General features: G+C 40.3%; 1 protein-coding gene across 5 annotated transcripts in view; it reads right to left on the bottom strand.

Annotated features, from left to right (window-relative positions):
- The window catches only part of LOC134530757 (RNA-binding protein Musashi homolog Rbp6), a 1,338,028-nt gene that overhangs the window by 83,746 nt on the left and 1,227,921 nt on the right, over window positions 1-26,361 (bottom strand). For all 5 annotated transcript variants that reach the window (XM_063365896.1, XM_063365898.1, XM_063365899.1 and 2 more), the window contains 2 exons: window positions 5,824-5,906; window positions 3,654-3,738 (listed from right to left, as the gene is read on the bottom strand). In XM_063365896.1, coding sequence (XP_063221966.1) covers window positions 3,654-3,738; window positions 5,824-5,906 — 168 coding nt within the window. The remainder of the gene's footprint in view (window positions 1-3,653; window positions 3,739-5,823; window positions 5,907-26,361) is intronic.

The raw sequence follows: 26,361 nt of genomic DNA on the forward strand, positions 1-26,361 counted from the left end.
AAAGTTTGTTATCACACAAACTTAGATATGTTTAACTAGTGGTGGCGAAATGAGAAAGACACATAAAAAGTACCAGTCTTTAAGCACTAACTAAACCTACTAAAATCTACAATTTTGTTTTGAATAATATCAGGCCACTTCGGTAAGACTAGATATCTATTAATACCTAAGTTCTAAGCTAGGAATCACAGATAATCCCTGATCAAAAAATCATCGTGTAAAGAGATTTGAAAGAGAGGAAGAGTCAGATGGAATTTTTTTTGGAAAGCGAATCATTATATAGAATGAGTCTGAATCCTACCGACAATTTCGGCGGCAGGTTTATCACGTAAAAATAAGTTTATATATACACACACGCGACATATGGCGTAAAGTGCTTCCCAAGACTGGTATAAGCCTTTGAAGTTGCAGCTGAAACTGTAGTTTTTTAAAATAATAAAGTAACTATGTATGATAAAACGTTAAATGTCTGCATATTGTTAAACTGGACAAATTTCAACAAACACTGAAACTCTTATAAAGTAAAATTATTTAATAAAAATATTTTAGGGTAACACCATCAATTCATATAAATTTTGGTGACGCGGAGGAATAATTTGGTTTTCGAAATGCTGATCATTATTCTACATGTCAAAAGTAACGTAAAAGGATGCCTTGTTGTAGTACATTATACCCCACCGTTTTCGCGAGGAACTAAAATAAAACGTGGAAGGAAATACTTCGACGCCTGGCAAGTGTGCAATACTCACAAAACACTGTTTCAAACAGTTGTCACTTGTGAGGAAAGATTTTGTCATAAATCATAAACTGTTTCTTTATTATTTACAAAAAAACTATAGGTTCAGCTGCAAGACATATACATCAGTCTTGGGAAACGATTTAGACCATGTATGTCGTACATACGTTTTCAACTTATTTGTACGTGATGAAACTGCAGCCGAAATTTGTCGGTCGAATTTAGACTCAATCTGTATACAGGTTGATAGCTTAAGTGTGCAGAGTAAACGCCCATTCAAGTCAAGAAGACAGCGAAAATCGATCTGGAAAAGTTTCCAACAATAATAACTGTGAAACTTCTAAGAAGTGATATGTTACGATACTATACTCAAAAATGATATTTCAAAACCAAAGTTTATAAGGTTGATAGCTTAAGTGTGCAGAGTAAAAGCCCATTCAATTCAAGAAGACAGTGAAAATCGATCTGGAAAAGTTTTCAACAATAATAACTGTGAAACTTCTAAGAAGTGATATGTTACGATACTATACTCAAAAAATATATTTCAAAACCAAAGTTTATCAAATATATTCGAATAAAAACTTTTCATTATAGTCTGGTCGATAATACAGACAAATATTTAAGTGTACTTAGAGAAAAAAATATCATGTGAGAAATATATATTCTTTGTAAATATGAAGGCGGAAACCTCGTTTATTATCAAACAGGTTTGCACACGAATTTTACGCTTTTCAGCCTTAAGAAATTGCAGTGGAATTTATTAACACCTTAAACATGAATCCTTTGATATTTCGTTCTGAAAAGCTACAGATATAATATGAAATATTCTATATTTTACTAGAAGAACAGAGAGAGATAAATCCAAGAGAATAATGCGACTTGCAGAATGCAGTGAACAGCCGAATAGAATGAAATAATGTGACCAGATGAAGTGAGAATACTGAAGTAATTTCCACATTGTTCTTCTTCTGAGTATTTGAATGTAAACAAACTGGGAAACACATGGCAGCTATGAAATATATTAACTCCTTGCATCTAAGTAAAAAATATTTTTTTGGGCCATGCCACTAATTTTGATACAGTAAATTTGTATAAAAATAGTGTCCTTACCATTGTATAATCTATTACGCCACTAAATATGTTAATGTATTTTCATATCACTACAAAATAAAATATAAATAATTACCATATATGCATAATAGTTTATTTAAATTAATTTTTAAAATAATTTCAATTTACTATAAATATTTAATGAGTTATAATTTCAAGAAATGTATTCATGTAGACTCCATTTAAGCGTAATGACACCGTGAAACTCATACAAATGAGCTCATGCTTCACACAAACTATTCAGCCGAAACAAAGTTAACTATACCGAAAATTCGGCACACAATTTGACACAATGAGATTAAGTCTTAGAACTTTTATTTGGCATCTTTGAAACGTTTCTCGATAATACTATATTTAAAAAAAACACTATCTTTAATCTGTTTTCGCGTGCAGGAACATTAAAGTAGCCCATAAATGCACATACTGTGATTCGATACTGGTGCAGTAAATCAAATAGAAGAAAACAAAATGGCTATCATTGATTACTGGTATGTTAGTTGTTGAGCAATTTTGCGGGGTTTTTTTCGAGAAAAATAAATTAAAGCAAATCTAATAAAGCTAGACAAAGTACTCTATTCTACGACTCATAAAATAGGAACTAGTAATTACCATCTAAACCCGTCGAAATCAAACCAATTGACCAGATATAAAACAACGCAGGAAATGTGCTGCATGACGACATAAGTACGTGATAAGAGAAAAAGATGCGCTGAATGACATGCGAACATCGTGCGCTCAGAACGAGGTAGACTACACGCAATCTGCGCTGTAAATAAAAAATAAAAAATCGTAGCCCCAAACATAGAACGGCTTGTTTGCCAACAGAACTGTCAAAAAAACGCAATTCATGACGGACGAAGATGCAAAATTGTCGAGGATAAAAATAATTTTCTATGTCTCAATTTCAATGCAATATTTCGTGTGTAATACATTAAAACAGTGATGGCCAACTTCATTCTTTTCGAGGACCAGACAAAATGAATGTTTCTGACAATTTTTTGTTTTGTTTTGCATGTTATGTACCACGAATTTGTGTCATGTGAAGAAGTAACAGAAACATAAGTACATTAATAATAATAATTTATAATTCTAAAAATCTTAGAAGAATTACCATGAAACATATTATAAGTTTATTTAAAAATAAATGATAGTACCTAGTGGATCCTTGCATGAGGATAATATGGCTTTGAAACAGTGTCTGCTGACAACTTATTTTACAGACACAAACGGCTAACACGCGACAGTACGGATGTTGGCCATGACTGCAGTAACAAAGCACGGGAGACGAGCGCAAGTGGACAGAGCTGTTGGCAGAAGGCCGGCGGCACGGGCGGGAGCGACGCTCGCCGCTACTGGTGGCCCGGGACGGACGGCGCGAACATGTGTCATAGCCCCACGGCGGCGGGGATGGCCGGGTGGTACATGGCCGACACGTCCAGCCCCTGCACGCCCAGCAGGTCGCTCATGCTGTACGACAGCGCCGGCGCCGCCGCCGCCACCGGGTGCGGCCGCAGCGACGCGGCGGCGGCGGCGGCGGCCTGGGCGTGCGCGTGCGCCGCGGCGGCGGCGTAGGCGCGCTTGCACGACGCGGCGGCTGCGACGCCGTAGAGCGCGGACGCGGGGGCGGTGGCGTACTGCAGCACGCCCGCCGGGCCGGGGGCGGCGGCGAGGGGCACGAGGCCGGGGGCGGCGGCGCCGTGGTGGTGCACGGTGGAGGGGAGGGGGTAGGGCGCGTAGCGGTAGGCGGCGGCGGTGGTGGAGGCGGCGAGGCCGGCCGCGGAGGCGGGGTTCAGCATGAACAACTCACCGTATGTGCCGCGGCCTGCCGCGCGCGTCTTGGCCAGGTTCGCAGGCAGCATCACTTCCTTGGGCTGCGCCTTCTTGCACTCCACCTGCAACACGCCGTCTCGCTCACTGCGCCGCTTCGACGCAACCACGCCGATCACCAGGCTTCCGCGGCCATTGTTCGAGTTGCTTGGCTTGTAGGTTCTGCCTGCCACGACGGCGAAGGGTTCGCCAACGTAACGGTTGACGCTGCAGTCCGCATATTTAGGGCAACAATCTCCTGAGGGTGTTGGGAGTTCTATTGTCTTTAAATACTCTTTCTCTTGGGAGGTGTGTATTTACTAACTGACAACAAAGACTTCCCAGGAAAAATAACTCCCAAAACACTAAGAAAGATATTTCTACCCCAAAGATGGTGACTGCAATGTCAACCGTAAAGCAGGCGAACCCTTCGCATTCGACGCGGCTAGTATCCACACGACAAGCAACCTAAGTTCTAGCATGCCACTGGAATCGAAATCGGGATGACAGTGCTGAGACTCGCACACAGGACCTCCAGGATTCGAATACGATATATTCATAACTGTGTCATCTCGCCTTTCGAGCAGTGATTCCTGTATAAATGTACCCTCTCCCTTCTATGAGGTTTCGCTAGAATTCTTCCTATTCCTCTCACTCAGTTACTTCTCCAATGCTAACTCATTAAAACCTCAAGAATTATGTTCGCTATTTCACCTGAATAATTATTCTGTTCGCTATTTAAGAAACAACTAACTGAGCCTTGGGTAAGTTACACGGTCACTATAATAGTTTATTTTACGAAGAAAAGGATATCCTGAAATTAAGTGTTATAAAGTGGTTGGTTCTAAATCTGGTAGCAGGAACCTGTTTGTTGTACTCATTGCGATTTTTGGATTGAATTATAAACATATAGAAACCAGATGCAAGTAAATCAGGGATATATTTATTGGAAAGGCAAAACAGCTGCTATAGTCTATCTAACAGCTAAAGCGTAGATAAAATATATATAGCCTAAAAAAAAAAAAAAAAAAAAAAAAACGTTTCATGTGGTTTCGGCAACGTTTCCATGAAAGACCCGAAGAGAAAATAAAATAGGCGGATATTCCCATGTCTCAGCTAACCAGCGAAGCAACAAATGATTTTAATCTGGACGAAGCAACGCTTTTGGTTTCCTGAGACTACGAAAATATAATTCTAGCATTTTAAGACGCTGTGATATAGCTGAATACTAAAAACAAATTATGTTTCAGAATGCCAAAAAACTGCTAAGTCAGGCATATTGGTACAGATTATATAATTATTATACGCTGGATACATTACTTTAAAAAAGGATAGGCTTAGTTATTTGTTTAAGTGCGGCCCCGAATTTTAAAATATTCTCAATTCCAGTTCTTCCTTTTTGAGCTTAAATCTAAATGCGTACCACAATTAAAATGTTAAATACTAAAGTACTTGGTCAGAAGTTTATCAGCAAATCAAAGCATGATGTAAGTAACGAAATCTTATGGTTGCTTATTTTTTTTTAAATTTTAAGCGCATTCGTTCACATAAATGTACGTTTAATAATTAAGTGATTTCGTAAACATTATTAAAGAGCACGGTTACACGGCACAGCAAAACTAGTTTTATAGAATATATTTAGGTAGCTAAATTTAAATATATTGACTTTATTGAGAACTAAATGCTTGTCACGGAAATAGATTGTTTCCAGTTCTAATCTATCTCAATGTTTAAGTTTTGGTGCTTTTTAATCATGGGTCTTTAACTGCATAATTAAAACTACCACGCCACACAATTATTCTAAACTGAAATTCTCGTGCACAAAACAAATCAGTTCATGTATTTTATTTTCGTGTTGATTTTTTCGCTGGTGCACGACTCGCGTTTAGCACATTTTTTAAACCGTGTTCTGTTTACGTTAAACCAGCCAATGACAAACAAGCTTAGAAGATGTAAACCCAAACATCCCGAAAATTTCAGGGAAAATGTTACCAGTTGCTGATTAAAACTTTTTTTTAAAATTAAGTAGTTAAAATTGCCATGTAAACGAGACCTAAAATACCAAAAAATAATTAAATAAGTTTCATACCAATAGAAGCATGCACACTGCACAAAAGAAGAAGACTACGCACCAAAAAAAAAAAAGAAGGAAAAGATAAGTCTCCACTCACCATTTTGTTGTTTATTTCGTGGAAGTGAATCTCACATACTTTGTCTACAACATCTTCGCTCTGGAACGTCACGAAACCGAAACCTGCAACAAAAAAAAAAGTTGCATATAATAGTCACCGTTATGATACTATCATTGTGCATTAAGGGATAAAATACATTAAAAATTTAATTCAGAACTATTCGTCGAAAATAACATGAAATTCAGAATACATATATTGGTAAAACACTGGTAATGGCCAAGCCTATGCTGTTTTAGTTCCACTCCAACCACGATGAACATAACCAAGCAAATGTCCATCCAGGTTAAGAAGCCAGATAATGTGACAACAAGGACATATGACTATCCCACACAACCAGAGGAAAACATATTATTCGTAAATTGAATCGGGGAACATGTATTAGTAACAATAAAAATAGGGATGGGACAGTAAAATTCTCACATATCATTAATTCTTTAGTACTGTAAAGATTTGATATTTGAGGAAAAAAATTCAAGAAACGAAAACGAGGTAGAGAAATTCAGAAATTTAAACAGTAACACTTGACTTAGACTAAATTATTTATCCCTAAAGACGCTATCAAAGATAATTATTGTATTTGCCATTAATCAATACGCTTTTAAAATGTTTGTTTAGCACTTCAGAAAAATTGTTTGACACAAAAAGGAATTTAATTGTATACTCAATAGGTAAATATGTTTTTTTTAATAAAACTTAAATGGGTTGATAGATTCTACAAAACTTGAATTTCTGTGAGTAGAAATCGAAAATCGAATTTGATAAAAGCCAATTATACTGTCCAGCTGCATTACCACGTTATATAGGTATACGTATTAAATAATTTTAAAAAAATAATTTTACGTCTGAATTTTAACTAGAGGCTCATCAAAGTGAATTAGATACACACAGGTATTATACTAATGCCCCTGAGTTCCATATGAATGCATATGAAAAGCCACACAGGGAAAAACCCTTCAGTGCTGAAGAGGGAATCAAATCCACAGCCTTCAGTGTCCAGTCCGTACAAAACAGATTATCACAACACTTTAAATTAAGAAAGTTAAGGAATATATTCTAAATATATGTGTTTATATACGTGTACATAAGCAACGTTTAGTACAAAGATCTTATTGAAATTTCACAGTATTAATGCGGCCATATAACGTGATACTAATATGCATATTCCGTGTATATTATATCGACGACATGATCAGTTTAGAAATGTTTTATTATGAACATATGTACGTTGCATAAAAAATAGCGTCCTTAGATGAATTGCACCTCAAAACTCGCCGTGTTAAGAAGCGAAGTACATTTCACGATACAAATTTTGCTCTGGGATCGATTCTCAGTCATGTCGACTTTTTTGGACTCCCGCTCGCGAATATCCACCTCTAACTTGTATCGGTATTCTTATATACATAAACATAAATATGTATAAACGAGTAGGTGACTTCAAGACTCCCGCATTTAGCCTTTGAGCGAGTTGGAAAATCGCGCTCTGTCGGTTGTTTCCGTCACGTCTGAGGAGCACGTAAAATAAAAATAAAGACTATAGGCTCAATAAGTGTACTAACGGACTGATAAATATTTTTAAAAAGTTACTATAGCAGATATATAAACAAAGTTAATATTTTTTTTTTTTCATTTAGGCGACGAGGAACTCGGAAGAAGCAGTCATTGCAAGTGGAAAAACCGAGGGGAAGGAAGAATAAGTCGGACCAATCCACGCGAGAATGAAAGAAAGACGAGGCGGCGGTAATTTTAAGGAAACAATTTCTTCTCCTAGTTCATTTCATCCCCCAAAGTAGCAAGATGCAAACGCGATGTCTCATAGCTAGACGCGCGGCGGAAACTTTTCATTGGCTCCTCTCAATCTACCGACAGAAAAGGGCGATAGTAGCTGCAACTCACTCGACTTGTTTCCAAACTAGAAATTAAATGTGCAGATGCAATACAAGTTGTACATCCAGCTGCTGATTCTGGTAATTATACTCATTCTGCCTCAATGCTGGGAAAATAAGAAATTGTAGCAAGAAATACACGAAGAAGTTTTCAAATTTGGCCGAAAACAACACGGAATGAGAAATACAGGGGTAATGAGGTTGTAAAAAAAGCTTGAACTGCTGCTCCACACAGTTTCCCGAAGTTGAAAATGAATGTGGAAAATAACTGGGTACAGTTGCGACGACTTTTGTTGCAAAACAATAATAATGGAGTAAAAAAACGAATCTTCAGTAATTACTTTTAAAATAAAATTGACATCAGAAAGTCGTCAAAAAATTGATCGTTTTAAATACTTTGTGGGAGAAATCGCCGTATAAATGATACATGGAAAAATGTCAAATAAGTATGTATGTGTAGGTATGTGTGCGTAGGTGTGTGTGTGTGAGTGTGTGTGTGCGCGCGCGAGTCTCTTGTGTGTGCTCATCTGCCCATTCCCCAACGCTGCACACAGGATCGTCGAGAGAAACTAAGGGCCAGGGGGGGGGGGGGGGCAAAAAAATTCTGTCGAGCCAACTGCCAACCCTTGATGTAAGTTACAAATTCTGAAACCCAACAATTTAAAAAAAAAAAAAAAGACAGCAAGCGTTACCGTGACTATAACTAAAAAAGTGATCTGCGCGTATTGCATAACTTGTAAATTTACTATGAATTACATTAGCAATATACTTGTAATCTTAATCCTATCAGGGTTAACACATTATACACAAAATAAAAACCACAGGGGCGTAGCCGCCACGCGCGTTAAAAGTGAAACTTCGCAGATAGGAGAGATAGCACATTTTTGGGGTACTCTAATATTTGAAACAAGCTAAATCACTGAAAATAGACCTTAATTTACTAATGGGTGTCCAAGTCTTCGATGGAATCTAAGGATGAATAAATGGGTTTATGATAGCTGAAATATGATACACCATCCCACAACTCTAAAGCTGACATCGGGTCCAAACCCTGAGTTGAAAGTTTAGAGTTGCGAATTTCGAGTTGCAAAAGTATGCAAAAGCATGAACAAAGATGTAAAGATAAAAAAAACATACTGGAAAGCACACGAAACTATGCGCTGCTGCCGCCATATGTAACCGGCTTTATATATGTTTCAATTCAACCCCCCTCCCTTTTTTTTTTCCAAACCTGCGCCATCGAGCAAAATGCGTTGCATAAGTTACACACGTTAACTCCGGTACCTCCTTACTGCCATTACCCGGTGATTCTGATATAACTCTGCCAATTTTAACTTCAATAAATAACGGGAAATATCCCCCCCCCCCCCCACATTTTCCTGGTCGGCACTGGTTGTGCGCTGCTGCCGTGTTTTTCGCACCGGCGCGGCGCGGCAGTGCGTTGTTTGGCCCGCGTCGTGGCGTGGGGTTCATTAATCACTCCGCCAGAGTTTGGTAGGAAGGGGGAGGAGGGGAGGTGTTCCTAATTGCTTCGTAAGCTATTTCCCCGACACCCCCTCCACAGCCCAGACGTCGAGCACATCCCTCCAGCGACTAGCGCCGAGCTGTCTCGACGGGAAGATGGAAGAACGCCTGCTCCCTCCTGGCAAGGATAAACTTGAGCCCGGAACTCCTTCAGCCGCACCGCGCGAGAACAAAAAGCTGCGCTCTCCTTTCCCTGAAGCAGGCGCCTCGAACGCAAGGGTTTCTCGTCGGAGCGGGTGCGACGCCCTTAGCTTGAGCTCGGCCAGACACTGGGCCGAGCACACACTCGTAACAATGATTTGAAAAAAAAAATGTTTCAGCCCAATTTCGACATAACCTTTGAACTCCTATGTCGAATCAAGTTCACCATCTTTGATAACCTGTTCCAATCCTTTTTTGTAGAGTGTGGCTCTCCACTTCCCAGGTCGCAGCATCTAACACAAAGTCGCATGATTTCAGGAGATTGGGAAATCGTAGACTCGACAAATGACTGGAAACAGGAATTTAAAGATATAAAAACCTGGCTTGACATAGAAGATAAAAAGGGTTAATTCTGAGTGCTTCCCACAAAGAAAAATGTTCGTGTGGTGTCACCAAAGTTATGTGGTCGGACTCCATAGTTGAAGACCCAGCCAATTTTGTTGGTTAGGTTTATCAGTGCGAATCCAGGATAAGGCATGGATGTACGTATGTAGCATTTTTCATTGAACGATAATTTTAAATTTAATTGTGAGTCCCATTTTAGTCTTTAAAAAAATTGTTATAAGTTGTGTAAAAAACCTGACGACTACGTCAAAGAAGTATTTTTAGTGTATTCTACATTAGTTTAAAATTATTATAAGTAAAGTTAATTTGCGGTCCCGGATACCGGCGGGCAAATTAAAACGTCGATTTTAAGACGGTATTCGACTTATTGCACAAACCTTTCTCTGTTAACATATTTTTGTTTTTCCACACAAGAACCAAATTGCATTATTATAAATTGGCGTAATATATTGGGTGTAAAAAAGTCACGCCAGTGATAAAAATTACGAGACTCAAGCAAATTTTTTTTACATCCACTAAGTGAATAAATGTTACAAATATTCGTGACGGAATAACAAATGCAAGGAGGGATCGAGTTAAAAATTAAATTCGCGCTTAAATAACAGTAACGACAAAAAAAAAACAACATGGCGTGTGAGACCTAATCTTAAGGGTACAAGAATTTATGATTAAAATAGATACCGGTTCTAAAACACTGAGATACTGCACAGTATTAAAAATTACTTATACTGTTCTGTAACTAACATTTGGTATGTTTCGCCATGTTTACATGTTTTTTTCAAAGACACCTTTAAAAACCATGAGTTTCCCTTGTCTTCCAAATTTTCCCTGTTCGTGGGAAACCTCGGAAAACCTTACACTTACGCAGCGCGCGCTGAACGTACGCACGTAACCGACAAAGCGTTTTCCGCTAGATTTCCTGTCCGCGCGAGACGCTTTTTAAAAATGCGCCACCGTAAACAGAGCGTTATTGCACTGCGCGCCGTTCAGTTTTATCAGCCGAGGAGGGGATTTTGGAGGAGGGGGAGGGGGGGGGGGGGCAAAAAGTTACAATGCTGACACAAAAAAAAAATACCAGCAAACACGCCCGTTATCTTCGCCGTTATGGCACCCTGCGATGGCTGGAAAGAATAAAACCAAAAAAAGAAGTTATAACCGCCTCTCTCCCCACGATAGACACACTCCGACGGCGCTGCAGTCCTAACATTCTCACCGAGCCCCGCGAATAAAAAATAACGGCTCTTGTCTACGACGGCATCAACCGTAAGAACACGTGTTTAGAATCGTCGAGCCAAACACATCTATTTGGTCCTCGAGCAGTTGCGACAACAGTCAAATATCTGAAGATAATCTTATTTACAGCCGATCGGGTTAAGTCAAGGCAACGAAATCAGAGCGTAACGAAAAGTGCAACGGTCAGGAATGGGGCGATCGACGACGGGACTTTAGGTTTTTCGTCGCGTGTTTTTTGCAATTGTAAACATCCAGTGTGAACCTCCATTGTGCACATAATTGTTTAATTAAATAGTTCAAGTGAATTATGGAAAAAAAAGTCTATCAAGTGGATAATTCAATTGTGAAGTTTCACTTCTAACGATCTTGACGACCACGCTTTATTCCCCCACCCCCCAACCCCGCAAAGCTATAAATATGCTGCAGTACAATGGATGTTGACGAGATAATACAAAGATGACACAGTGTCATGTAAAAAATACACGAATTAACACGTTTTGTGGGATACAAGTTTGTCTGCACTAAATTATTACAAAAATAGATGGTGTTTTAAGTCAAGCTTGCGACAAATGCCCGGACCATCCTTCTTTGCCCTGTAATGAACCTGCCTGCTTAATGCTTGCCACATGAATATTCTTAGGGTTTTCTCTGTGTCTACGCAGGTTTTACCTGGATTCAAATTAAATAGGTATAGTCTAGAATTAAGATAAGGGAGTTATTCAGGGCATCAATTGCTGGTCAATCCTCAAACAAAGCATACCACGCATGCTACCCTTCCTGAATGACTAAACCCAAGCATGACCAGGCATACAGGCTTCGGCCTGGGACGCACCTAGGTCCCTCCCTAACCCGGACCCTTCCTGCAAATACACATAGATATTTAATTCGGTTGTAAAAAAATTAACTCAAAAATACATACGCGACAGGAGGGTTCTTTTCTGGTATAGTTGCCTACAAAACATGTATCATTTTCCGAAGTTAAGCTCTTCTGGATACAGTATTAATTGGATACAGTTTTAATTAATTGGTGTTAGCAATCGATGTGGAAATCCTCGCTATACCGCCCTGTTTGTCACTGAAGGGCATTGAGTAAAAAAAAAAGTTTGCAGTTTCTTATTCGTGGAAACTTGAAACTACGCGATTTTTTCAATGAAATTTTCTCCATTTCTTTTTTGTGCGACAATAGTCACATTTTCCCTTAATACAATCAAAGTAAAAGGTACAAAAATTTTTTTTTCACGTCATAACATATGCATGATGTAATTAGTCACCCCTTTCACTAAAATAAATTGTTTACATAATTAATTGGTTTTCCTGACATGCATGACAAGACATCTTTAGTTAACACATTTAGGCTTGTATATAAAAATATTGATCTAGCACTTATAAAAATAGACTAACATTTAAAACTTTTTTTTGGCGGGATATTCATGATTAACTCTTGACAAGCGATGCTAGCGCGACGCCCGAAAGAGTGGATATGCAAGGCACGCAGAGAGAGATATATTGATGGGCTTCTTTCCCCCGCCGGGCCCAAGCCTTCTGCCGTGCGAGGTACGACACGTGTTAAGGCCAGCCGCTGCAGCTCGAGTGTGTGAGCTGACATCTCCCGACAGATAGCAGCACTTCGCGCAACCTCTCCCGAGTGCTTCGCTCCTCCCACTCCACCCTCCCTCCGATGGCCTTTCCGCTCCTCGCCCTCCTCCCAAACGACCCGGCCGTGCTCAGTGATGCGTGGGTGGGGCGGGCGTGGCATCTCCGCTGCGGTCTCCATTTGAGACGCTCTCTCCGCTGCCTCCAGCATGTCGCGTGACGTCACGGGAGAAGAGCCTCGGCGCTGCAGTCGACTGCGGTTCGCTGCCCGAGAAATGGGAGATGGGGCACCGCCATCTTGGATTTTTCCTTCTTTTTTTTTTATAATTCTGACTATCCCACTTTTTTTGTTACATTTCAAGGCATGAATCATATCTCCCAGACCTGTACCCTGTTGCAACCATATGTTTGCTTACAAGCTCTAGTCTGTAAGCGCCGCGAGGTGATAACTTATTATTCCACGCGGGCGACTACAACTAGGAATACAATCACACCAGTTCACAAGTGCTGACTTCAACACGAAGCCAAAGCTAAATCCAACGTCATTTAAAATCAAAATATTTAGCAAAGAAGCTTTATTGAAAGCGGTATCAAAATATTTTAATCGTTTCTTTAAAGGAAGCGACTCCCAGTGTGATAACACGCACCCCGCCATTTGGTGGCGGGAAAAAATTTCAGTCGCCACAGATGCATATGTAACCTACAATTACAACACTGCAGACATCTATCAAACATATGCATAAGAGGAAAAAAAAAAGGGGGGGGGGGCACTTTTTACGAAACAAAAATAAAATACGGAGAAGCGTACCTATATAAAAACCCTAAGTTTCCAAAACTTAAATGATGCCTTTAATAAGTACTGCCGTGTCAGTCTTAGCAAAATGCCAGAAAGGTTAATTTGTAAAGTTAATTTCTTTGCTTATTTGTGTTTCACATCTCATAAACGAGGCCACTGCACATAAGTTTGACGGAGAGTCGAACACTGCATTAGATAAAGAACAATCGCAGAATTTGCTTGGTTTCAGGGAACCACAGAACAATGGCTGCAGAGTGAGTCGAACATATGTTTTACCACCAAGCCACCTCATCCTCATTTCTGGTTGAATATAGGATTACTGAAATCATAAATAGTGCTAATTAAACTAAAATACCGAATTAAAAATTAAACGACATTATGCATATCCTTTAGATGACCTTCGGTAACGACTTGAACCGTACCTTAAATGTATCTTTATTCTTTAGTTAAGTAAATAAATAAAAAAGTAGTATTTATTAGACTTTAATTCATTAAGAAACACCATTTATATATTTTTTAAATTATAAAAACACAAACAATCTTTATGTGAAAATTTATCACACTAAACAGTTTTCTGTGCTGGTTCTCAATACGCAAATAGAATGAGCGGAAATTTTAATTATCTCACGATTTACGATTTTAAAACGCATATGTTTATTATGATTTGAAAAACCACCCAGTAATTCATAATGGATTAATTGTTTATCAGCTTTTGACGGTCGCAAAATAATAATAAAAAAAGACCCAGATCTCAGGTCCACTTAATTCCTAAGACAACTTTTGCGCCAAATATATCGAAAGTTGACACCTTTTTAAATTTCCAAACATTTAAAAGTCACATGCTGAACTAACAAGGTGGCCCAAAATTAAACGGATTGAGCAGAAGAAATGACAATAAAAAGGTTTTAAACAATGCATGTTGTTATAACCTCCAAAGAGCTTGTATTTGTTTGTACAGCAAAACTCGTGTCGATGCAGTATTTCTAGGCACAGCTTTTAAGCCCTGCTGCAGCACAATCCAAAATATTTCCCAAGCGTGTAGGTCACTAAAATGTTTTTTAACTTCTCGGAAATGTACACTGCCGTTCGGCGCTCTTTTTGTTCAGCACACGGGCCGTTACCTTTCCAGTCCCAGGTGTTGCATAACATTTCCTGAATCATCTAAAAAGCAAAATGGACGACGGTAGTGAAGTCATAAACTGTTTTTTGCGGATTATGAAGTTCATTATCTTATAAAGCGATAACACGCCACAGCTAAACTAGTTTAAGTGAATATGCTTAGGTAGCCTTACAAGGGAATACACTGTTTACGGCACGAATCGATCGTAATGTTTACGTTTGCATTTGGCGTTTGTTAAAATGGGTCTTAAATTACATACTTAAATCTATCATACCACCGTCAGAATTAATTATCATTTGTCATTCACTTACATAAAAAATCAGTTCATATATTTTATACAACTTGATTCCTGCTGCTTCACAACTCACGTTCACGTTTTTTGGAGTGAAACCAGCCAATCACAAGCAAGCATTGAATCCGGAATATCCGCTTAGTTTGAATGAGATAAAACGCAGGTGGGAACTTGTTGAGAATACATGTAACCAATTTCTGAGTCAAATATATTAAAATGAAGCAGTTTGAATTGCCGTTATAACCGTGGACTTAAGACATTTGAACAGATGTTTCTTTCACGCTCGTGTGAGGAAGATCGCGTTAACCGATCCCAATACGTGGCATCACTCACGTTTATGAGCACAGAGTAGAAACCCAACGTTTTTCAGCGAAATATATTTTTCGTGATCCCACCGACTTAAAGGTTGGCCACGCACTACATGTAGAACGTTTGGTTTGTTTGCAAATTTTTGATTTTCGAGAACATTTTTTTTTCTTTCAAAAATGAAATTGAAACAAATTGGTATGCATTGCTGTGAAAATTGAGAAAATAAACTTCAAATGAGTGGCTACCGACGTATTCAGGACAAAAAAGTTTATTCATGAATATTTACCTGACTTTCGTTTAGTAATTGATAAAATGTAGTGTATACCGTTACCTATATAGGGACCAAAATTAAAAAAAAAGTAATGTTATACAGGAGAACATAAGAATAAACAGTGTTAAGATAAAAATAACGGCAATGATATGCAATAAAGCAACTTGACTGGTGAAGCTGAAGCGAGCCTTACGCGGGACGACCGCCGATGACGTCAGCGGGAGACGAAAGCGAGAGGACACGTGGGCGCCCCGACACGTGCGGACGGCGTCTACTCGAGGTGTGGATGTGTGGGCAGGGGTGGAGGGAGGAGTTTCCAAGGGCGCGGAAGGGTTTTCTAGCGAGACCGAGAAGGGGAAAGGACGAGCGGGGGAAGGACTTTTATTGGCCATTACCGCCGACGGTTTTTACGAGTCGCCGAAACGTACACCTACCCGTCTCTCCGCCATCCCCCTTTCCAGCACTTGGAGCGGGGCCCATTCGACCCCAGCTCTCCAGGCGAGTCTACGAGATACATCATCGCCGCCGACGACACTGTTGCGTTCCTGTGCCTTAGGCCGGTGTCGCGCTGTGCGTGTCTGCCGCTGCGGCTAAAACTGCGCAGCGATTTATGGCTGAATATCCCTTCGAACAGCTTTTCTTAGGGCGCGGTTACACGGGACCCTGAACTACTTCAGGTGAACATGTTTAAGTAACCACGTTTACAAACGCGAAAGTGTACGGTTACACGGTAGTTGCTGAAAAGTGTGTTCAGCTCTAAAACCTATTGTCTACTATCAACGAATGACTGTTGTTGATCTTCTCTATTTTGTATCCAGAAAACGCGGGATTTTCTCACTTGTTTATACAGTATTATCAGCAGAAATTTAATGTGTTTTTATATTACCTACTCAATATTTTTTTACAAATCGGGAATTCAAACAACATACACAGTAAATTTTTTTAAACATATTTTTTATTATTTTTGAGCGAGAGTACCTATCTCAGTTTTAAGATAATTAATGTCAGGATCAATTTTAAAAGAGTAATATAATTACCTGTTTTTTTTGTTGCATTCGGTAAAATATTACTCTACTTGTGCCAGGATACTTTCCATCTTGGATTTCTGCAAAGGACTGTTTATATTCTAAACAGCCAATCAGAGGCTAATGTAGAAGATATGTCGATCTGAACTACTTTGCCAACCTGTTTAAGTTAAATGGGAAATGGCCTCGAACGAAACATGTTCAGACTGTGTGTAACCGCACTCAACAGCTGAACATGTTCACCTGAAGTAGTTCAGACTCCCGTGTAACCGCGCCCTTAGAGTCTCTCAAGAATGCACTAAGTAAATCTACCAAAATCAAACAAGTAAACAATTGATCTAGAAGAATTCACAAGGTAGAAACTGGCAACCGCGTAGTGTGACACTGGACTTACACGGCTGACTTTTATAATGCGCTAAGTGTCGTGTCACTCGTATCAAAAGTGAGTTCTTAAAAGTAGCACCTACCAATGGTCCACTATCCTTCCGCCACTGTTGTTCTGCCAACAGTTTTGATGAAAAAAAAAAACCTTCACACGTCGTAAACAAACATCATGCATTACTTTGCAAGTGGCGCGCTCCTGCATTCCAGCTTCCTGGAGGTCAAGGATGGCGAATGGTTTGAGAGTAAGATGTTTTTTTAATCATGTTCTCAAGTAGTACGTGAAATCTTCATTAAGTTTATCCACTTAAAGTCCTACGTTTATGAAACCAGGTTCAACGAAGACACAGGCCTAGGAGGCGCCTTTCTGCCATGCATTGAATGAAGACTTAACGAGTGCTGAAAAGACTCACGCATACGAAATGCATACAGGGCCATGGATACGGAGGGGAAACGGGGAAATCCCCGAGGCCCGATTGAGTTTAGAGATTCACAAGTCTATTGATAAAAGAATTCGCTGCAAACCTTTCAAGGTAAGTGATGCACACAGATCACATATTTAGTTTGCGGCCATTGGAACGTTTACAGTATTGCATTTTGTTTTTGATCGTGGGTTTATAAAAGCTGTACCTACATTAAGGAATGAGGAGGGGACCCGACAAAACCATTTCACCCCGGACCCTTGGTTTCTCCCGACGGCCATGCCTGGCCGTGGAGCAGTTCACGTGATTTCAAACATTTGGGAAGTGACAAGTTTCGCGACAGGTCACAAGCCGCAGACTGTAACCGGCGAACCCGGCCAGCATCAAGCCGTGCTTCCGCGGCAACACGCGGGACAGCGTCAGCGCTCGCCACGTGCGGCGCGGTGGGGTTGTCACCCTGCGTCACCCTGCGTCACCCTGCGCCCGTGCGGCCCGAAGGTGACTTTAGAACCAGAAAGAGGGGGGAAAGGGGGAGGGGTTGACGCCGTCGCGCGGGAGAACCTGACCGAGCAACCGCCACGCTGCTGCCAACGTGACATTTTCCACAGCCGTCCCCGGGGAGACCTCGCGCCGGCTGTCACGACCCGACATTATCCCTCGAGGCACGGACCAACCCCTCCCCCCCCCCCCTTCGCACCTTCCTCGAGCACTCCCGCAGCGACGAACAATCAACCCGGCGAGGGGAGGGCGAGTATAATCCTTGCTTGCGGAATTGTCTGCCCGGCGGCTAATTCGCGTCACTCGCCTGCTGCTTCGGGATGAATCGGCCAGCAGGCGAAGCTGAAGCCAGCACCAGATCGGCGCATCTTTTTATTCATCCACGTCGGTGATGTTTACCCTACAAGCTAAAAGCCAATAAAAAAAAAAAATCTTCCTCAAAGCGGACGTTAACTCTTCCTACCTTGTGGCGTCCCACGTTGAGCTGAAATACAGTGATTTTTATTTCTTCACTGGTTAAAGTGAGTGAAGAAGGTTCGTTTGGGAAGCATGGGGTGTTTTTTCTCTCACAAATATAATGTAGACAGTGATGTATCCTAATTTTGGTCTGAAGTGAATTTTGCAAAACATGTACCAGCCTCGAATAAAACTTAATTAATTTAAATAAAAACTAAACACACATTTATTTAAATATATACTATATTTAGAACCTTTTAATGAAAAGCTCAAGAGTACACAACTTTTTTAGTTTGTCCGTCCGGAGCGTCCGAAGATGTAGACGGTAATTTTCCGGCTATTTTGAACGTCAAGTGTGCAAAATTTGATCAAGAAGTATTAAAGTTTTCTGCCTTAAGAGATGTGAAAAGGGAACAGATATTTATAATTATCATGTAGACTGTGAGCTACCTCTTGTTTTTGAGGTCAAGTATGCAACATTTCATAAAGTTCTGTGCAAAACTGTAGAGTTGTATATTAAACCCAACAGGCTCACTTCTGAATGTAGGTATGTATATGTATATATAGGCCTATGCATAAAATGTCTACTCCCATATTGTTCTTCTAACTCATGTTATTTCTCTTAGAAGTGTTTGAAGAACATGAGTGCAAAGACGCAGCGCTCACAGACAGTGATTTGATTCCCAACACCTGCTATTGCTCAAATAAATTAATTGACGTGCCCCAAGTAGGTAAACTTGCAGTTCGGGGCCCACATAGTTGGCAAAGGTCACGTTATGTCTGCGAGTTATGACGTGACGGGGTCACATGAAGCGTTCCGTGAGATTAGCGAAACGCTGCGCCTGCATTGTAAAACATATGCTGCCCGCCCAGCAGCTGAGAGTTGCGAATAGCAGGCTAACTCCGAACGAGTAGGGGACAAGACTGCCTAAAGAACATTATACCGTATGTCCATACAAGAATGTCCCAGTTATAAAATTTAATAGTATCAACTGTAAGCGTTGTAGAGAGTTGGTTCAAGGTAAAAATTAAATAGTAACTCAAGCCGTTTTAGATAAGCGAATGCGCGAATAATACTTTGTTGTTTTCTCGCTTGTAGCACAGAAAAACGGCTCTTCCGTAATACGTAGAGGGCGAACCTGTTCATTCTGCCCGCACATAAATAAAGCAAGACATATATATTTATTATATATTATTATTCCGTTTTAAACGGCCGCGCCGCTGTGACGTCAGGTGGGCTAACTAAAATTTATCAGAAAATAATTTTTACAACTACGATCAAATATAATTATTTTACATCGACCGCAAAGAAAATAACTGATAAATAATTTTTAAAAAACGGCGATTAGGAGTAGGAATTAGGCAATTAGTAGTAGTATGAGTAGGAGTTACGTTCAACGCTCACTTTACACACGTTCTGAATCAGTCACTACGATAGAACAAGGACAGATTACAGCGATGGAAAAATGAAAACGGCGCTCATAAGTCTCTTGCTTCACGTTTCCTAACTTAATTAGTCTATAATTGACCCCGGTTGAAAGTATTTATAATATTGGCATATCTATACAGCTTATATGCCCAGGTGTCACAATAAAAGAAGGCAAGTCCACGAATTCAATCGTTGAAGGTATTTCGCGTTTCCTCAATCATACTCATTGAGACGTAATGTTTTGTTTTCTCAGAAGAGAGATGATGTCAACTAATTTGATGTAGAAACATTTTTTTCTTTTCAGAAATCTCCAAAACTGTGTTTTTAAACGTTTTAAAAACACAATGTGAGGAAGAATAAGTATTAACTATGAAATCTGAAACGACACTAACATCCGGAACGTTACAGCAAATGAAAACCAGCGCTTGCAACCCTATTTCCACACAACGATTTCATAAGTTCCCGGTAAAAAAAATACAGTGTTTGGCCGCTGATTACGAAGGTCGACGACCTTGCAGCCATCCTCGTCGGTGCGCGGTCAAGCGGAGCACTTTAGAGCTTTTGGGGGGAGGGGTGGGAGGTACGCGAACACGAATTTAACGCGCATTGACCACGTCCTTTCCGTGGATGGCTGGGACCTCGATGATTTCCCATTCGGCGCAGGGGGAGGGAGGGAGGGAGGAAGCGCGGCAGGACTGCCAACTGCGCCCGAGCTAGGCGGCGCAAAGCGGGGCGCCAGCCAACACGTGTCCCTAATGACGGGTCCTGATAAAAGCTGCGAGAGGGGTTTGCCAGGGTTGTCGAGTGGGCAGGGGGGAGAAGGTGGTGTTGGTGGGGGGGGGGGGGGGGAACGACGGTGACGTGTGTGTACTTTTGGGGGTTGTGGGAGGGGGATTTGGCAAATGGGAAAAGTGCTGACAGAAGTGAAGGACGAAGAGGGAGATGAAAGGGAGAGGTAGGGGCCGGAGATTGCTAGGGAAAGGGGAGAGAGAAAGAGAGGGGGAGTGAATCTGCAAGCCAGGCACTCGTTATAACGACCGACTGTGGAGCCCGGCAGAGGAGGGGGGTGATTATTAAAACGGGGGTGGGTTGGGAAGGCAGCCCCGCCGAGCGCTGTAAACACGAGTTCCGCGCGGCTCCGCACACAGCGCTGTCAGCGCCGCCCCACGCACCAATCGCGACGGGCCCTGCGAGAGCCGGCGCCGGGATGTGCTGTCACGAGTGCGCCCGAGGCTTGCGTCCCCCTCTCCCACGTCACTGCCGGCACCGGGCGGCGAGCGAGGCCCGCGAGGACGTGGCTACAGCCGGACACACACATCCCCGCGCACACCGCTCCCCAAAACAGGAATAGCGCCCGCAACCACAACAATTGATTAAAAAAAACTATGTTTATTACGAAACTACTGGTTTGTACTTAAAGGGATAGTATCATAAATTATTTTACGTCTAATATCTTGTGATTTGGAAATGATTATACATAAATTCATAACATAACTACATACAATTGTTTATCAAAGGATTTTTCTAGAAAAACGATCCTATTTAATGGTTTTTATGAACTAAAAGGCAAATTTTTATATCAGTCCTAGGATGTACTGAAAGCATCAAATCATGTTATATATAGTTATACGCTATGGCTTAAAACTCTTCATTTTCATTAAAACTTAAAAAAAAAAACTTCTTAAAAATGTTAAATTTCCGTATCTACTGGTATGGAAAATTTCGTAAAGTTGACAACGCTGGGGTTTATCCAAACACATGCGCGCAAGAGCTTCTTTTTTATGATTAAGGAAGGGGAGGAGGGGGAGGAAGATGAAAACTGAGAAAAGGACGTGTCAGAAGCTACATGAGTATTTAAATTTTTTTCACCATCATCGTCAGTGGATAAATAAGGAATAGTTTGGATTTCGTTTTTATTCCAATCGTTTGGATCGATATTCCAAGACGTTCGGGTAAGGTAGCAAATAAGCACTGCCTTGCTGGGATACAACCGTAACCTAACTCGCGGGCCGTATTCCAGAACCTGTCCACACAGTATCCAAGTAAGGAAACAAATCGGCTACCAATTTAATAAACTGTGACTTGCGCGAGGCTAGAAACTGATTTCAACGCATTCTAGCGGATGTTTTGCAACAATCGATACAATTTTCACAGAAAAAATTCTAGATAGAACATTACCGCAGAAAAAAAACTTTTATAATTTTTTCAAGTACTTTTTAATTTTCGATTATTTCTTGTTATGACCACTAAAGTGTACAAAGTGTACTTCAGGATAATTGCGCTATCATAAATTTTCTTTTGGTACACCAACACCCGAAATACGTTCCCCGATGATCACAAAAAAAAAAAAAAGGTTGTCTGCAAAGTCGGTTTACGGACGATAATTTTACGTGATAACATCATAAGAAAACATTGATGAAAAATTGCATACTTTTATGAATTGAATTGGATTTTTAGAAATAAACTTTAATCAAATTAATGTTAATGAAGTGTTAATTCAAAACGATGAAAGTGAAATCATAAATCAAATTCATGAAACTAATGATTTTGAAAAGCCCGCCAATACCTGCTTGATATAATAATATATTACCTTGCACTGCGTTAACTTGTCATTAAAACATAAATATTTTTTTTTGAACCCTGGTTAAACACATAATTTTTTAATTTTCAAATATTATATACACTTTTTGCAAATTTAATTTAAATAATTTGTTTAAATATTATCACGAACAATTAGTTATAGAAATAAACTGAAATCAAATCAATGTCAATAAATTGTTAATTTGAAATAACGAAATTGGACAAATAAATCAATTTTTTTAAATTGCTGCTTTTAAAAATCCCGCCTTAACCTGTTTAATATTATTGAAGGTTTTCTCGCACGGTGGTTGGCCGGTTCAACTTGTCATTTTAGACACATTGTTATGACATGTGTGAGGTTAAACATTAATTTTTAATCTTACATTAATAGCTACGCACGATCATTTTTTTCATTGAATACTAAATAAAAGCAGTTGACTTTTTATACTATCGTTTATATGAGATAATAATTTTTTAGTCAAAATTGTAACATAACATATTATTACTGCACTCGCCGACCGATGCTACTTTTTTTAATAATCAAAGAACAAATATATGAGATTATATCGCTAATCAAATTCTTAAAATGCAAGTATTAATTACCTTTTTTGCCGCAATTTTTGTTGTAATAAACAATGGAAACCACAATAACTTTTCACTTCACTTTATAAACAGTTGACAAAACAGTTCACGTGTAGGTTGTGTGCTGTCTCTGTCTCTCTTCTACTCGGACGCATCGGCCGATGGAGTGGAAGAGAGATAGATGCGTCACAAGCCGAACGCTTAGGCCGATCGTGCCTCTCTATCGCTTGTTCCGCGCTCTCGCTTGCACGCTCGGCTCAGGCGGAACGTGACAATGAGTCATGCTTTTTCGTGCGTGCAGCCGACGTTCATCGATTTATAAGAAGTTATCACGTCAAAAATAAATATGCACGAGTTAATGGCGCCAGACGTGGGTCCGTCATCTGGAGAAAAATCAACGAAAAAGTGATCTCTACGCATGCGCGGGATTTGAGCAACAGATCGTAAACTGTTAGAACTCCAAAATCTGTTCCCTATCGTGACCTATAGTGCACTGGGAATACGGTTAGGGTACAGGTGTAGAATATGCAATGCATAAACTTTTTTTTAGTGTCTTGGAATACCAGCCTTAATGTAAATACGGGTTATTGTTCGTAAAAACCAACTCAAATATGCATCCCCCCCCCCCCTTCGCTGGCCGAGCGTAGGCTCCCAAGCAGTTGGACGAAGCAGACGAACAACTGGGTAATCAGCGTTGAAGTCTAGGGGAGTCGAGGGAAAGGAAACAAAATAAGAAGTTGAATAAAGAGAGGGCTGTATGGATAGCAATGCGCTTCGGGACGCGCTTGCGTGCGCAGGTGTGCCACCCGTCGAAAACCCACCAGCACTGTCACGAAGAAAAAAGAACAAATGTAAGCAGTGACGGGGCTACTGCAACAAGAAAAAGAAGCTAAAACGAGTGTCTGAATGACCTGACAAAATAACACGCGTGTGTTTATTTTCTTATTTCAAAATTTAAGAATAAATCTTAGCTAACGCATATTTTTCTTTTATCTATATGTAGAACTAAAAATGAACTATTATTAATACTATTTTTTTACACCGTTTATTTCCCCATAGAGGACCGTCAAATATTTGTAAAATAGGTAAAATTAAAACTTGGAACGTCCATATTAGTGCACACAGTTATTAAAAGAAATAAGATAACGCTGGAGCTAAATGTTTACAAATTAATTCTCCATAGTCAGTTTAACACATCACAAAACGCAGACCGGTGGATGTTTATAAACAAGTTTATCGTTTTCCATGAAAAAAATCCTTCCTATAGAAGAAACTAATTTGCCGCGGAGCATAATGAAGTATTCGGAGTTAAGTATGTCAGGGTAAACTGTTATAAACACTGTAAGTTATTTAAGAAAATTAAATTAAAACGAGGGATTATGGCACTTAATCATTTCGTAATCAAAGGCGATATTAGACGCTGAATCCTTAAAATTCACTACATTATCAAATAAGGATTGTTGGACTATTTATGAGTTTCTTATATACTTGTGAAAAAAAAATAGGCACAAATTACGAAAGAAAAATGTTACTTCCCTGTCTAAAAAAAACCAAAAAAACAAAATGAGACTTAAAATCAACTCTCTCTCCCCCCCCCTTCTCTCTCTATATATATATATATATAGTTACGATTATAAAAAAAACATAATAATCGTCGTGGGAAAACTACTGGGTTCGTAAATGGATAGCCCTTCTAAAGATTTTACTACTACACAGTTTTATAGAATTAAAATATTTACATCATTACAAATAATCTTCTAAAAATGCCTACTAATCAATTACACTTAAAAAATGTTTATTCCCCAGTCACTCGGTTTCTACACACCGTACACCTCGCTGGGACGCACCTCTGGCGCAACTCTCGCCGCAGCACCCCTCGTGGACCTCCGTTGCGGGACTCCGTCGCCACACTCCGCCGCCGCCGTCGCACTTCCCTTCGCCGAGGTCCACTCGACGTTTCTCTCGGAACTTCGCTCGGGACTCTCGCCGCACCCGCGGCCTCTCGCCACCCAACTATCGCCGAGAACTCAACTCTCAACTGCACTCCGAGGCCGACGTCCTGGGCTTATATAGACCCAGGCGCCACTTCTAGAATTCGCGAGCGCGGCTTGGGCCAGTCGCGTCATTCTGCTCCGACCCGACGCCATAAATCTATAGAAAGGCGTCGGCAGCTCGCATGGCGGCGCGCGGAACTCCTCGGCTGCTCGGTATCAGGTGTCAGGTTAATGGCGCCGCGCGGGGAGCGGTGGGTAGGAGGGGGGAAGCGACGACCCTTGTAATCTACCAGGCGCGCGCAGCACGTCTCACGTTGCGGCGGCCACGTGACGTCAGAGGCTGTGCGGGGCCACCAGCCAGCTCCGAACCTGCGAGCGCCGCGGCCCTGCTTACGTTTCGTAACATTATATATATATATATATATATATATATATATATATATATACACATATATAGTTACTCACCTTAACATTTTTGTTACTAAAACAAACTTGCAATAGAAATGAATCCACGGGAAGACAATGTACAAATTGGGTTTCAACTTTAGAAACAGATTAATTTACGGTCGCGTAAATCTTTCAGTGCAGCATAAAATTTTCAGTAGAGTTTAAACTCTTCAGGATCAAACTAGTTGAATGTGGATACTACTGCAATGTGAAACAGCGCACATCGCTCTTTAAAATGGCTGCGACCTTTAAGGCCATAACATCAGGCACACCATCAATTACACAGACGTGACATTAAACCCAGAAGCACTTAGTCAGTGACTCTGGTCAGTAATCTAGATTTAACGTTTATCATATTAAACAAAAAATGTCCTTTTGCCATATAAAATTGTAAATTACACCACTAAATGCCTAAAATATATAGCTGCGGTGTTAATAAGGCAGGCGACATTTCCGAAGCTTGAAAATGTCATCTCCCATCCTAACGTGAACGTGACATTTCCTCTATCTGCTGTCGCAAAGCGGGTTGGAAAATGACGGGGAGGGAGGAAACGGGGAAAGAAGGTAGGGACCTAATTAGGCGGGAGATCTCATGTTTGGAGGGTGAGGTAAAATTATGCGGGGATGGCGGTGGATGAATGAGCTTATTAATGTTGCCGGCAACCCGACGGAATACACCACCACTCACACAGACACACGGGATAATTGCGACGAAAGTTTCAACGAACGCGCCAGCGACACCTTGGCAAAATGAAAAAAAAAGAGGAAAAAAAAAAGTTAAAGATAAAGTTGGACGCGGTTATACAGTCAAGATCCAACTGCCACGTATTTAAATTTAGGAACATGGTTTTAAAAACGAATGCTTTGCCGCCAAGCTAGTTAGAAGTGAAACTAGGAATAACATTATAGGCACTCTGTTGAAGTTTTCAGTTAAAATTGTGCGTATTTTGCATTTACGTGAGCTTAAAACGTAATATTCTTTTGTAAGTTGTTTGACTACATGTCGTCTATGGCCTGAGCGACTTTGCTGCGATATATGATCGTTAATGAATGTTAATGTTAATGTAAGAGTATATTTATTGATTTCCTCGTTGAAAATTATGTAGCCTAGTATGTTCTAGTACTTTATTTTTTCC

The sequence above is a fragment of the Bacillus rossius genome, chromosome 3, assembly GCF_032445375.1.
Source record: "Bacillus rossius redtenbacheri isolate Brsri chromosome 3, Brsri_v3, whole genome shotgun sequence".
Lineage (NCBI taxonomy): Eukaryota > Metazoa > Arthropoda > Insecta > Phasmatodea > Bacillidae > Bacillus > Bacillus rossius.